The 14,871-nt window shown below is 50.9% G+C and overlaps 1 protein-coding gene across 3 annotated transcripts in view; it reads left to right on the forward strand.

Moving 5' to 3' along the window:
- The first annotated feature begins 1,280 nt into the window (after positions 1-1,280).
- Positions 1,281-14,871, forward strand: part of PDLIM1 (PDZ and LIM domain 1) — a 40,368-nt gene continuing 26,777 nt past the window's right edge. Inside the window, exons 1-2 of one of the 3 annotated variants that reach the window (XM_027460901.3) lie at positions 1,281-1,477; positions 11,416-11,567. In XM_027460901.3, the coding sequence (XP_027316702.1) occupies positions 1,382-1,477; positions 11,416-11,567 (248 nt within the window). In that variant the 5' untranslated portion in view covers positions 1,281-1,381. The remainder of the gene's footprint in view (positions 1,478-11,415; positions 11,568-14,871) is intronic. The other 2 variants (XM_027460905.3, XM_027460903.3) reach the window with 2 other exon arrangements.

Here is a 14,871-nt window from a genome sequence, read left to right on the forward strand (position 1 = left end):
CTACTGTGTTTCTTGTACAGATTATTAAATAAAGCCTATTCCTGCTGTTCCTGTAGCAATGCACTTTTGTACCAAAGCCCCACTGTGTGGCTGTGGCCACACTGAGTGGTAGATGTCTGCCTCAGGTCTTCCCTAGCATCCTGCACCTCCACATCCTGCTTTTCTTAATGATTAAGAAAATTAGGTCTAAAAATGCTGATGGGAAGGCTATGTCCTTAACATGCATCTGCCACCTGAGGCAGGCTCTTGCTCCAGGGTCCTGCACCTGGTCACCAATGTCCTGGTTCAGTGGCTGCTTTGATACTTTTCTGTGCCACTTGTAGAGCATCTTGTGATTTCATACTTAATAAAAGGTGCTTTTAAACCTCACCCTTGGCTTTGTACCTGAGCAGTCCTGCCAGACCCTGCTCTTTGGTGTCAGCAGCACTGCAGGCAGGGGCTGGGGGCTGCGAGCCTTGGGCAGCAGGTCCGCTCCTCAGCTGGCTGCTCCTCCGTGTCCGAGCCTTACCCCCTGCACTTACAGTAGCTCCAGCTAGATCAGCCCATTAATTATGTGTACAGCTCATAGGAAAGCTTTTAACTTTAATTCAAGTGCTGGAGGTTGTGGCTTCACTGCTGAATGAACTGAGTGATTAAATGAACGATGAATTGAATCACGCTGCGCCGGATCCCTGCTGGAGGTGGTGCGCCTACGTAGATGTGTACGTGATGTTGCACGTGGTGCGGTGGGCGGCAGTAAGCTGAGGGCAATAACTGACGTCTGTAAGGGGGGGATTGCTCGTGATCACGCTCTCCTGGATAATTAATCCTAGCAAGTGCCTCAGCCTCGCTTGCTGACCTGTCTGAAGAATTCCTTCTTTTGTTGGTGATGCCACCTGTAAGGGTACTGGGAAAAAAATCAATAAAAGCAGCATCCTGCCTAAAGCGGAGACTAATCAGAGCTAAACTAGTGAACACATAATCCCCTTGCCAGGCTCCACTCGCACTCAGCAGCTCCCAGAGGCGTGTCCCTCCCTTTGGGAAACCGCAAAACTCATCTCCCCCGCCACCATTAGGTTTCAGAGTTAACACGGCAGCTCCCCGAGGCGGGACGAGCCCCGTTTGCCCCGGAGGTGCCGCACCGGGGCACTCTCGCCTGCGGCTGGGTGGTGCCGCGGGGTTCAGCAGCTCCGGCACCAGCAGCTCCGCACCGCGGCCGCCGCTCCGCCTCCGGGGCCGGCCACGGCTCAGCCCTTCTCCTCCTGCCCGGGGCCGCGGGGCCGGGAGCCCGGGGCGGGCCGGGGCGGGCCGGGGGCGGGCCGAGGGCGGGCCGAGCCGTGCCGAGCTGAGCCGAGCCGGGCCGTGCCGTGCCGGTGGTGCCGGGCTGTGCGGCGAGGTGCACATGGGGACGCTCCGCATCGTGCTGCAGGGCCCCGGGCCCTGGGGTTTCCGCCTGGTGGGCGGCCGGGACTTCGAGCAGCCCCTCACCATCTCTCGGGTAGGGCTCGGCGGGGCCGGGGTGGTGGCTGGGAGGGGGACAGGGGCTGCCCGGGACCCCTGGAGGCTGGCACGGCTCGGCTCGGAGCGGCAGCGGGTCCGCGGGAGGGGAGCCGGGGCTGACAGGTGGCTGCTGGTGCCGAGACGGGGGTGGTCACACAGCCAGGTGTCCGTGGGGGTCTTTTCCTTTTCTTCCCCGTTTTTCTCTATATGATTTTGGACGATCTGGGAGAAATCCGCGGCAGCCGGTGCCCGTGCCGGGGAGCTGCCCCCGCTGTGGGACCGGCCGCTTCGGCTTGCCTTGTATAGCTACAGGAGCAGCCTTTGTTTACAGGAGCCGCACTGACCTCTGCAAGCCTCTCCCTGCTTCTGTTGCAAGCCCTTCTTACCCCCACTTAAGGAAAAATTGGGAAATGGCAGTTTAAAGTTTCACATCCAAACGGTTTCAGAGGTGTAACTTAACTTGCCTCTCTCTGCTCCAGACGGCAAAACTTGAGGGCTCCTTGTGGCTGCCCTGCTCCCACCTGCACCCCGCTGTCACCGCCTATGGGTGCTCACGTCCTGTGGTGCTCTGGCAAAGAGCTGGGCCCTGCCCCGAGCTGCTTGCCACACACCCATGAAAAGTGGGGCCGAGTGTGCCCATCTCTTCGTGCTGGGGACAACGCACCCCAAGCCACCCGTTGCTTCACGTGGGGTGCCCTGCTCAGCATCCCATCGGGGCTGCCTGCGGTTGTCCCTCTGATGTCATGGAAATGTCCGATACATCCCACTTCCCACGGCCCTTCCTCACCTGGGGCCATTGGGATTTGAAGGCAGCGCAGAACTGGGACCAGGCCACCGCATTCTGTGAATCCCTCTGAGGGTGGCAAAAACTTGTGATTTTTCTAAATGCCTCCTGTCCTGGGATCCCCCGCCGCTGGTCCTGCCGCCGGGCTGCAGGATGGCAGCGCTGGTGAGGTCAGACCCACAGCGGGGGGGCCGTTATTAATTTTCCCTCTGTTCTCCTTCAATTGCAGTCATAACGCCACATTCCTGTAAAGCATTTGTTTGGGACATGAAAGTAGGTTTAGCGTAGGGGAAGTGATATTTAGTACATTGTTATGGTAATTGCTGCCATTTCCTTCCAGCGAGAGACTCAGGCAGAACTATGTCTGAAGGCAGCACTATGTCTGAAGTTCCACCTCGCTGCTCCTACCTCTTCTCCATGACTGTCTGTGCCAGCGCTCATGGTCGCATACCAAGGGATGTAGATCAGCAAAGCGGCAAAAATAACTGCCTCGTGAGAAATTGGTTGTGACTCTGGAGACTGAAATGTAGTAAAATAGCCTTTCTGGTTTTGGTGACGAAAACGCTGACAATTGGCAGCTCCTCTGACATTGTTAATTCACCCTCCAAGCCTTCAAACCATTAATCTTTCCTGTGGTTCACTCTGAAGGCTGCTGGGTTTCTCCCCTTGGCTTAGTGACAAAGCTCTCAGCGAGCTCCCCCCTTCACCATGTAAAAAAGGGTTGTGAGGGCTTCGGTCCCACCAAGGTGCGAGGTGGGGGGGCAAGCTGAGGTGAACAGGAGGGAGGGGAGTGTGATGAGAGCATCGCCTGCAGCAGGGAGGGTGCGGTGCGGCTGTCCCTCCCCAGCAGTGTTATGTTTGCTCTGTGCTGCAGCATGTAAGTCGTGGGGCCGTGGCGCAGGCATGCCCAGAGGGTTGCGTCCATCTGCCCACGGGCTTGAGCTGGGTGTCTTACACCTCCCTGTGAACCAAGGTGCCTACGTTCAGCCTGTGTTGCCTGTCAGCAGCTCAGATTTGGCCTCTGCTGACCCTCAGGGTGAGCTGTTCAGCTGGTCTTGGTATTTATGGCCCTCATCACCATTGTACCTCAGCGCCTTACCACTGGCTTTTATCTTCGCAACCTGCGACTGCTGCAAGGGGGGCTTATCCCGGTCCTGCTGGTGGGAGGCAGCACTGTTTGAGATGTAAACATGAATTGTTGGAGCCTGGAGCCTCAATTTCAGGGCCAAGTGGGGAGCAGTGGTGCCATGGACATGGGAACCGACAGAGCAGCCAGGCTGTGAGCTCCCAGCTGGCAGTGGCTATATGGCACCAATGTCCTGTTGTGTTTTACAAGAGTAGCAGATGAAAGATAAGTGTATTTCCACAGCTGCTCTTGCCCTGTCTTTCATTACTTCCCTAACTCCCTTTCCACTTGAACTGTGTGTTTGGCACTACCTCAGGCTCAAATACTTCAGGAGCATCTTCTGGTGCAAATGCTCCTGGTTCCTAGGTTGGTTCCTAGGTTGTGTTGGACCAGTCTGCCCAGCAAGAGCCAAACGTGGGGATTTCCCAAGTGCTCCACGTGTGACTTTCTAGTGGATCTCCCATTTCTTTCAGAGGGATTTCTTCATAGAAATCCCTCATTTCTTCCTTTCTTCATAGGCATTCCTGGCTTACGTTTCTTTTAAAAAAATGTGGGGTTATGGTGGACATTTTATTTCAATCTTTGCTCAGAACAAGCATTGTGTTGGTCAGTGTAATGAACCTGAGACCAAACCCTGCAGGATTTGCTTGCAGGAGTAGGCAAGACCATTGTCTTTATCACCCTTTGGGTGATAGCAGCAGTGAGCCCATGGGGCAGAGCTTTTCCCAGCTCCTGCCCGAGCTGTGGACTGACATGTTACAGGATGGTGGTGATGGTGGGGCTGCCCTGTGCACGGGGTAGTTCCCTGTTAAATTCCTGTGAGACCAGCAGGGCTGGCAGAGGAAGCAAGCAGCTGCATAGTGAGACAGCTGATAAAGCTGCACAGATAACAGACCCCATCCCCCTCTGTCCTTCAGGTAATACGAGCTCTTTCCTGTTAGTTTGCATTTTATGTTGATAAACACTGGATTTCTGTTTGCACTTGAATATACACATGGAACTGTTCCATAAGCCCTGCTCTTGAACTAAATTTATATTTTGTACTAGTGGTGTGTTGATCTTTCATGGCTGACACAAAATACAGGTAAAAGGGAGTTTTGATTTACACTTTGTCAGGCCAAGAATCCCCAGCCCCACTGAGGAGTGATGTCTGCCATAATCTGTGGCACTGGCCAAAGGCAGAGCACCTCAGTATCCACATTTTGGTATGACACTGAGCATTTTCCCATTGAAAGAGTGGTTTAAAGACAACCTAGTTCTGCAGATATATTAAAGACCTGAACGCCCAACATTACGCATGTTGCTGATTTCAACAACAGTGACAGGAATTCATCCATGCTCGGTCTGATATTTCATCTACTCATGGTGCTTGAACATCTCTGGATTTATAGCATGTATAGAACTGGAAGGTAATCAGATGTTGGTTCCTTACACCCAGAGACGTGACTCAGTGCTAAAACCAGGCCCAATGGCCTGAAGTCAGACGCCGAACTAAGTGCCTGGGGTGTGAAGCTGTCGGGTTTGGCTTGGCACTGTCACACACACACAGGGGGAGCGGCGCCAGCCCAAAACCTGCGTGAGGGGGTGTGAGTCGGATTACCTCATGGTATCGTATGTGTGTGTGGCAGGCAGTGACTCGCGAGATACCCGGGGCTCCTAGGCTGCCAGGCGGGAGGAGACATGGCTGGCTGGGATTTTCAGGGATGTGGGGAGGGGCGTGAAGCTGAACCACAGCAAAATGGCGGGCTGACATGGTATGTGGGGGTGATCTGCCCAGCGCATGCCTGAGCATTTGCTGTGCATGCCGGGGAAGAGCCGTCCCCCTGTCCTCTCCTCAGGCCACATCACGTCTGACAGGCCTGCCCTGGGCGGAGGTGGCCCTGGTGGATTTGGAGTGGGTGCTGCAGATGCAGATTTCGGTTGCCCCTCTGTTCCCATCTTGCCTAGCGGCCTGAGCAGGAGCAGCCACGCCGTGCTCAGCCCCATAGCGCTGCCTGCACAGCTCATGGTGCTGGGAACACCCCTGTCCTCTGTGCAGCATCCTGCGATCTCAAGGGCAGCCAGGCGCCAAGTCACTACCTGCCAAACCGAGCACCAAAACTTCCCCACTCGCCTCCCTGCAGCTGCTGGGAGCTGATGGCTGCCAGCTCCCCCAGCCGTTTCCATTTTCACTCACACTTAGCACAGAAATGGATATCTGTCTGTTCCCATCCTGTTCTCCTGCCCCACGGGACTGCTGCGTGCCCCACATCATGGCAGGGATGTTCGCCCTGTTGGGCCCTGGGGCACCCCTGGGCAGGGGTTGTAAAATGCTTTGGGTTTTAAGGGTGCTACATCAAAATAACTGCAGCAAATGGATTTTTTAAATATTTTTTTTTATTTTCAGTATAAACAGGGAAGGATTTTTTTTTTTCATTGTAAACACGGAAATTGAGAGAGGCCTAAACTGCATAAACAATTGATGCAGTTCTGGACCATGACACAGTATCTTAGATGGTTGCTGATTACACCACATCTTGTTTTATTTAGAGGATGAAATAAACCATCAGGAAAGGCTCAGCTGATGAGCAGCATTCTGTAATGTTTTGAGCCCTTGTAAGAAAACTTTATACTTCTGTGGTTGTGTTCCTTTTTTTTTTTTTTTTTTTTTTTTTTAAATACAGAGCACATTACAAAATGAGCTGTGGGAATGCGCAGCCTCCAGCATTACTCCTGTGCAATGCAGGGAGTCTGACCCACGTTTTGCATTGCCTTCCTGAGGTCAGCCCTCTCCACACGGTGTCTGATGCCTTCCCTTTTCTGTGTTGAGAATCCCCTGGGCGAGCCCTGGGCTGGGCAGTGTCTGACCGCAGCAGTGCACGGGGTGGTGGCAGCCTGGAAGAGCAATCTCCTGGAGCTGCTTTAAGGAACCAGCCCGTGGCCCCCCTCCCTTAAAAAGAGCAGGGGTGGGGAACGTGCCTGCCTGCATTTTCTCATAGCCTCTGATCTCTGCTGACCCAGCTGCATGCTTTTGCTGAGAGAAGCTGTGGCTGCTTAGCATAATGCTCCGGTGCTGAGTACATTACTCATGGTAAAACAGCAGTGTGCGCGGGTGGGGAGGCTTAAACAATGTCAGGGATGTCTCGTCACTGGTGGCCTTATAAGTATGTTGCTGCACGTCTGTTCTGTCCAGCAGGGATGCAGCTGGATTTTCCTCTCCAGCACAGATAGGTGCTGTTAATCCAGATCTCTTCCCTCACTGTTGTTCTTAATTTTCTTGTTTTCTTATCTCTTCATCGCTTCTTGAGATGTGTGTCTAGGTGTGGAGTGATGGGTGGTGCCGGAGGCTGTAGGGTCTGTGAGAAACTGCAGAGGTTTGATGGAGTAAGCAAGCAGTGTGCCTGAATGGATAGGGAGAAGGGCAGAAAGGGCACTGAATTTCAGACCTGCCCACATGTCTTGACTCACTCTGAGCTGCTTTATGCAGCATTTTGTTCATGCTTCCCACCCTTCCTCTCTCTCGTTTGCTGCGGGCAGCAGCTTTCCCTTAATAATCCCACTGCTGCTTCTCGGATCCTCGCCTGCAGAAGGAAAGGAGATGCCGTGTATCTCTGCAAAGGGCTCACAAGGCTTGCTAGAGAGTATGTATGGAGTTAATTGCAGCAAATGTAAAGTGTGGTTGTGTTTGGCTAGCTCTGGGACAGACAGAGGTTTTATAAAGAGGGCCTTGGAGCTGGGTAAGCAGCCAAATACATCTCATTCCCTCTGCTAAATCAAAGCATTTTCTCTCCTAGTGCAAATGCTCTTTCCCAAAGATACTAGCTGAGGGATTAACATGTCACAGCCCAGACCTTTGTTGGCTGCCTGGCCCCCAGTGCGAGGGAGTGACAGCAGGAAAACCACCTGGGAGTCTGAAACCTAGACTTTGCAAAATCCCCATGGTGTTGGCAAGGCGGAGCCCAAAGCATGTGCACTGGGAAGGCAGAGTGGGGCCAGGTGGTGCCCATGGACACAAAACCTCACTTTATAGTATGACAAAAGAGGGTAGGTTTTTCTCCCAGCCATACCAACCCTGAATCTGAGGGACCACTTCAAAAAGAGGGGTCCAAGCATACATTCATTACTTCAGTATAAATGTCATAATCAAGCCCATGGACGATGGGGCTTCTTCTGTACTCTGGCAAATGAGTCTGAGCTGCTTCTTAGTTTTACGGAGCTGGTGTCAGGGGCCTGGTTGGATGGTCTGGTTGTAAGTGACTGGATTATTGCAGTAGTAGCCCAGGTTACGTGGGACAGGAAGATCTTGCCTGTCACATCTCCAGCCGCACACCCTCCCCACCTCCAGAGGTGGGTCTTTGGAGGGTGAAGTTGCTCCTGGCCCAGTTGCTGGAGGACTGCCCCTGCAAGCTGGGCCTGTTCCCATGTCACAACTGGCATTTCTTGTGGCAACTGCTTGACACGAGACAGCTTCACTTGCATGGATGGACCCAGGCCAGATACCTACACCAGCCAGCCAACATCGCTGATGTTTCCATGGGCAACACCTAAAAAACAGTTGAGCTCTGGGACCTATTTCAGGTACAATATCACGCAGTACTGCCAGCGTGTCTCAGCATTGTCTGCTCAACAGTGGAATGACCTAATGGCAAAGTCTTACACAATTGCACTGGAGCAAGCACCGGGAGGTAGGGCATGGCTTGCTTCCAAAGGAAGCCTCAGGGCATGATGTTACAGGATGTGCAGAGCTTTATTCATCCCATGTAGTGTCCTGAGGGCCTGTGGTGAGGCACGTCCCCTCTGCCAGAGGCTGCCGGACCCAGTGCGGAAGCCAGCTGGGAGCAGTTTTTAAGGAGGCAGGAGGCTCAGCCTTTGCACAAGATGTAACTTGTGCAGTCGTGCTTGCAGGTTTTGCTCCTCACAGCATCTTTCAGCCCTCCTCGCCCTCCCACACAGAGGTGCAGCTGCATCCCATGGTGTGCGAGGTGGCTGTGCCACCATCCCCTCTGTTCTCCCAGGCTGCTGCTCTGATGTTGGTTGAGAAGGGAGAAGGGGGAGAGGCTGGTGCAGAGCTTTAGGTGGTCTGAGAGGAGCAAAGCAGGGTCAGGCAGTGCAGCATCGATGCCCTTGTGCAGCTTGTGAGCCTGTAGGCTGTTCATTTTTGGAGTCCTTGTTGGGTTGTGCAAGCTGGCCAGTAGCTGCCAGTGCTCTGAGCACCCTGCCTGCCATGCTGCCACGGCCCAGAGAGGGGCACCACGCAAATAAAGGCAGAAAAAGGTCCTTGTTTAATAACTGCTGGCTTTCTGCTATCTTGACGCTAACTGGCTGGTGAGCACCTCTCAAAAGCAGCACTGAGATGAGAACAGACCATGCTGCAAGGGGGGAGGGAGCATCATTAGGAGTTATTAATCATGCTAAAAGGCTGGGGGATGGGTTCCCTGCGGTGCTGAGCTCTTGTGTAGGCACGTTTGCTATGAGCAGTCCTGGCAGAGAGCATGAGCTGGATGTTGCAGGGAAATGGTTTGTGGAAGGTTACATTTCAGGGCAAGTTATTTCAAGAACTGGAGCTGGGTGTTTAAGCAAGTTTCCTTTTGGCAAGTTTGCTTATCTTCTTCATTACTGTGCATCCTTGTGGCTTCCCCTTAGGGGAGAGGTTTGCAGGGTACCTAATGGGTGTAATCACCAGCTCTTATCTGATGGAGATCAGCACTCAAATTTCAAATTCCTCTGAAGTGGACACAGAAGAGGAACCGCAAGCCCAGGCAAAGCACTGAGGTGTTTCTGTGGGTGCCACTCTTTCATTCTGGTGGTTTTTGGGGTTTCTCCAGGAGGCTTCAGTATCAGTGTCCAGCTCAGCTGCTCCTTGTGGTCCAGGATCGTTTCCAGCAGCCTGCCAAATGCTGCATAGGCTGTCGGTCTTTAAATACAAGCTATATGGCTGAGCCTTCAGCAGCGTGCCAGTGGTGGTGTTAATCCAGCGTTATTCTTGACCACTTCGCAGCCTTGTCTGATTGAAAATGAATCACGGTAATTGTGTGCTGAGCTCAGCGCTCTTCATGGGGTTGAGTAATGTGCCCCTCTCCTGTCTCGGGCGAAATAAAGGCACTGAGAAGGGACTAGGTAAAGGCCCAGCAACCAGGCCAGGACCCACAATGTGTCTCCTGCGAGCTCCCTCTGCTGCAATGGTGTCTTCAGGGATCTGTCTCACAGCTTCTCTAGCAGCAGCTCCCAAATCCCATGGGACTGGTGGCCACAGATTTTCTCTATCCAGCTGGTGCCTTGTCTGGGCTTTCCATTAGCACTTCCTCTGTTCACAGTCCGCTTACAGCATTACAAGCAGGGAGCAGGTAGACAGGCACTGTTCGTTGACCCCTCCGAAGGTCCTGGGGTTAATGTTGAGCACCTTAGCCAAGTTGGACATCCGTGATACGCATCTGTGTCCTTCCCTTTTCCATAAATTAATGACTTAGCAGAGAGGTGGAAAAAAAAAAAGCATCTTGTCATCTTCCTTCTGGTTAGGGAAAATATCCCACTGCAGCTGCGAGGGGATGTGCTGAATAGCCTCATTTTTGGCCCAGGGAAAGCAGTGATTGCAGATAATGGGTGACACCTCTAGGAAGAGAACATTTCCCTAGGGGGAATGGTTTGCCATCCTGTCCCACCTTAGGAGCACTCTAAATCTTCTGAACAGTGTTTATTTATGCCTGACGGTCCTGCTGGGTTTGCTCAGCTGCTTTCCAGCATGCTGAAACCTAGCACGAATGCGTAGAAAGAATACCAGTTGCAACGGACTCATAAATGAGGTGTGTCCCAGCTGCAAGGCATGTTTTAGTTGGAGAAGGGTGGAAGCAGTCCACCCTTCTCATTTCCTCTGCCTGTTAAATAATTGATGAAAGCCCACATTAATCATGATGCCCCTCCCACAAAGTCATTAACACTGCACAAAATCTTACATAGCGATTGCAAAGCCACCAGCAAATGTGACATTCTTCACCTTCAACCCTGGCAATAATTTTTCCCCAGAGAGGTCTTGGTTGTTAAGAGGACACCTCTTTAGCAGAAATAGAGAAAAGTGAATGAGCTCTTCACTTGACTAGCTTGAAAATGCCAAGTTTTAGCGGGGATCTTTTTTTTTCACAAGGAGTACCATACCGGTGGCATTGCTGCATCATGTCTTCTGTCTGGGATTTCAGCAGATTACCCTGAGCTCCTTCCCATCCCACATTTCTCAGGCAGAGCACAGCAGCTCTTTAGCAGTGCCATAGTGTATCTGGGAAACAAAACAAGCATGAAGAGGAAAGGGAGGTGCAATATGGCAGAATGTATCAAGGTGAGGTCAGACTGGGAGGCTGGGGATCATGCTGCCAATTTTTCAGATAGTACTGTCAGATTGTGCTTTAAAGATGAGGTTTGTGATGCCTTTCTGCCTCCCCTTCTGCTTGTTAGATCAAGCACTGCTTTGGAATCGATCGCACTGTAGTCAGTGAGTCTGCTCCACCTGCCCCTGGGCTGAACCAGCTTACTAAAGATGCAATCCAAAATCTTGTGCCCAAACCTTTTTCCCAAGGAAGGAACCAAAAGACATTGTGATGCAGATGAAGGTGTTTATGATTAGCATTGACTCAAATTCTCTCTCTCTTTTCTGGCATCTCTTTTCTTAGCGGCTTGGGCTACCTTGCTTTTCTCAGCACCCTCTGCTTTGGAGAGCACTTCTCTGTCCAGCAAAGAACAGAGTTGCTTCCTCTGTTGTTACTCTCTATTACAAAGCCAGTTGCTTCAAATGAAAATAAAATTTTTGCCATTTACCTGTCTCTTCCCTGCTAAATCTCTATATGCGGGTGCCAAAACAGAAGCCGGTTCCTCATTTTAATAGAGTTGGTTATCTAAAAGACCTGTATCCATATAGATTTCTGCTGAGATTTGCTTTAGTTTTCACCTCCTTGTTTCCAGGTACCATCAAGAGAAGCCCTGAGCGCTGCAGCTGCTTTTCAGATGTCTCTTGGAAAGTGGCTCTCTGGACAGTCCATTCACTCATTTTGTCTTCTCGCAGGTGACTCCAGGTAGCAAAGCTGCAACAGCCAACTTGTGTATAGGCGACCAGATCATAGCCATTGATGGCGTGAACACAGATAACATGACGCACCTCGAGGCGCAGAACAAAATCAAGGGCTGCGGAGACGAGCTAACCCTGACGGTCAGCAGGTAGGTCGCCTGGTGAGACTGGGGACAGGGAAAAGGAGGGAGGTGGAGTGGACAGTAGCTGTGTTTTGGTTTGACATCCCTGGCTGGTTTGTTTAATTTGACCTCTTAGTGCTTTGTCTGGCCAGGCACTGAATGGCAAGGGGGAACTGCATTTCAGCCTTTAATCCTAGTGCTGCTTGCATTTGCTGCACTTTGACCTTATGAAAACAAATTTCCCTGTGAGAAATCGGCTGATAATTTGTGGCAGAGTCTGTCAGCCTGCTCTGTGGCTCCTTACAGCAAGAACTCCAAGATGGGTCTCACAAAAACTTCACTCATAGCAGAGGAGGTGTGACCAGAGATGACCTTTCTTCCTGTTGCATGAATTTAGCAGTTAAAATACATGGCTGTGTGCTGTCCAAGCTATTAGTTACCAAGGTTTTGTCACTCACAGATTCAGAAAGATTGTGCATTTTGGAGTCTCTTGATTCAGCTTCTTAAAAGTACTGGGGCCTGGCATTTCAGGGGTGCAGGGGATTTACCCGAATTGCAGCCACAGGTACCAGCTTCAAGGCAGGGGAAGCACAAAAGCATGCCCTAAGTGACACGGTAGCTCAGTTGCTGCGGCTCTCCTGTGATAAGGGAACTCTTTCTGTAGCTTGCACAGGGGCAGCAGTTCAGCAGGCATTTCCCAGTTCAGGAGGAAGTGATGGGCCTTGGCCAAAACAAGCCTGACAATTCATCAAGGGAGTTCACAGAGAGAAGACCCGAGCAGAGGAAGGCAGTGTGAATGGGTGGTGAGCATTACAGCAGCGTGTTAGCCCCAGCATTTCTCATGCTCGCCCCTAGCTTGGCAGCCTGTAGTGTTCCTGTGAGGGAGTGCTTCTTGTCTGCCCCCAAATATCTGGCTTCTAGATCTTAGCAAGCCAATGCTGCCTGGTTCTGGCTGAGAGAGGGGAGAGGGAGAGGGAGAGGGAGAGGGAGAGGGAGAGGGAGAGGGAGAGGGAGAGGGAGAGGGAGAGGGAGAGGGAGAGGGAGAGGGAGAGGGAGAGGGAGAGGGAGAGGGAGAGGGAGAGGGAGAGGGAGAGGGGGGCTCTTTGAGCCTGTGGGCAAGCTCACTCTTACCAGTCATGAGTCTGGAAAATATGTTTGCAAATGTTCATTATCAAGTCGTTAGCTTTATAGCCACTCAATGCGTGTTTTTTCAGCCTTGGATGTGGAAGCTGCCCAGAGGGAGATTTCTGTGCAGCTGTGTAAAGCCACGCAGGAGCTTTGAGTGAAAACTCAAGACTGTCTTTAAATGTGGAAGCATGAAGAGTGTGGTAGACCCTGCTGCTTTACTGACCAGCAAGTACAAATGACAAAATGGCCAAGGAGAGTGTAAAGACTGCAAGGATGTGAAAAAAGCAGTGATCTAACTACTCATCCACCCCAGGGTTTGATATTTCTGCCCATTACTTGGTATGAAATCCATTTCAGGTAGTTCCAGGGAACTTTAAGTCTTTGGTCCTCCTCATTTTTTGGGACTAAAATTCTGCTTAGGGAATCGCTTACTTGTTTGGAGATTTGATAGCTGCTAGAGATGTGTTTCTATCAGGAATATGATACTACAGGATGCTTTCTCAGAGGAGAAAGCTCTGCTTTAATGCCAAAAGACAGACATGTGCATCATGCTGTCCTTCCTGGTTGTTTTCTGTTGAGGATATTTTATCCCAAGCTCTGAGCTGTCCCCTTCTGGGCCCCTGTAACTGCATCTCTTTGTCCACCTGGCTTTGTAGGTAGTTGTGTATGAAAACAAAAGGATATCACTTGTGCTTCAACACTGCCAGCTCCTGGGTCAGGTCTCCATGCTCTGCAGTCGTGGCTTGTTAGTTGGTCCCTTGTGCCAAGCAGCCGTGCTGGCCAGGGCTCCAGGTCTGACGGCAGCAGCTCCACGGGCTGGGCGGCACTGCAGCTGGTGCTGCCGGTGTGCCCAGCTGTGCCGGGTTTCTGGAGAGAGAAATTTTCCAGTCCTTCATTTTACTCATCATCATAGAGATGTCTTGTGAAAGAAGAAACCTTTATTGATTATTAATTTGATAGCTGATTAATTTTAAATGATTTCTTTGAGAGCCAGGTGTGCAAAATGCTGTCAGATCTGCATTTGGGGTGGCAGCAGAGATGGGCCAAGAGGGATTTTACAGACACAGGTTGGAGCTTACATTGGGAATTTTATTTCCACAAAGGGATATTACCATTGTGACAGTGAGGACATACCTTGTGAATGCTGAAAATGCAAGTGTTCAAGAGGAGATGGGATGAATTCATGCAAATAAAACCTGTAAAGGCTAGTATGTACCACAGTAGTACCTCTGCTGCAGAAAGCCCCTAAGCTGCAAAGACGTGAAGGCTGGGAGCATTTTGGGGAAGTACGGGGCTATGCTTGTCCTGTTCTTGTGCCTCTTCCCCAGGCCTAAACAAACCTTATGTGCACTCAGCATCTATGCAACCCTCTTTGCTTTTAATGGTGGCTGAGTGGTTAAAATGTCCTTATCTTTGGCTGCACTAATGATTATTTAAGAGAAATGTAAATGCAGAGAACCAAAAGGACTTAAACACTTCTGGTAAAGGAAATGCTGTTTGCACTGTGTACTTGATTGCAAATATCAACAGCATTCCAATGTTTCCTGTTTCGGTATTTTCCTTAACGATGGTAGCAGTCCAAAAATATTTCAGATCAGATTGTAGGCAGGAAATCTAGTCTAACACATGTCACTGTTAAAAATGGATTGAATTTCTAGCAGAAGAAAACATGCCTGGTCTGCTTTTTTCACCCAAAGGGGCGAATTTATTGGTGAAAATCTGTTTATTTCCTAGGATTCAGAACCAGCCACAAATTGTTTTCTCTGAGTGTGCCTCTCTAAGTGGCACTGCCAGGTGCTTTACTGCCTGACATGTGAACAGAACTGGAAAGGTCTGCTTTCTGCCTTGGAAGCAGTTGTTTTACAATGTTGGCACACACACCAAATTCCTGCTGGACTTTGCATCTCCAGCAGATCGCTGCTCTCTTCTCAGCCTGTTTGTTCCTTCATTTTGCTTTTTATTTCAGGCTAGAGAGTCCTCTTAGAATCATAGTTCACAAAAAATGGAGGTAAAATTTCCATTATTGTCTTCATCAGTGTGCGGTCAAGCTCTGCATGGTGGTTTTCTTTAGTACACATAGAAAGACCAACCTACAGCAGACTTTGCACTTCAGTTAATTCAGAACCACCCAGTTGCTAAAGCAAGAAATTTCACAGGCAGGGTTGTGAGCCTCTTGGCTTTGCAGAAAAAAGGAAGTTTGGGA

Source organism: Anas platyrhynchos, chromosome 6, assembly GCF_047663525.1.
Source record: "Anas platyrhynchos isolate ZD024472 breed Pekin duck chromosome 6, IASCAAS_PekinDuck_T2T, whole genome shotgun sequence".
NCBI classification, from domain to species: domain Eukaryota; kingdom Metazoa; phylum Chordata; class Aves; order Anseriformes; family Anatidae; genus Anas; species Anas platyrhynchos.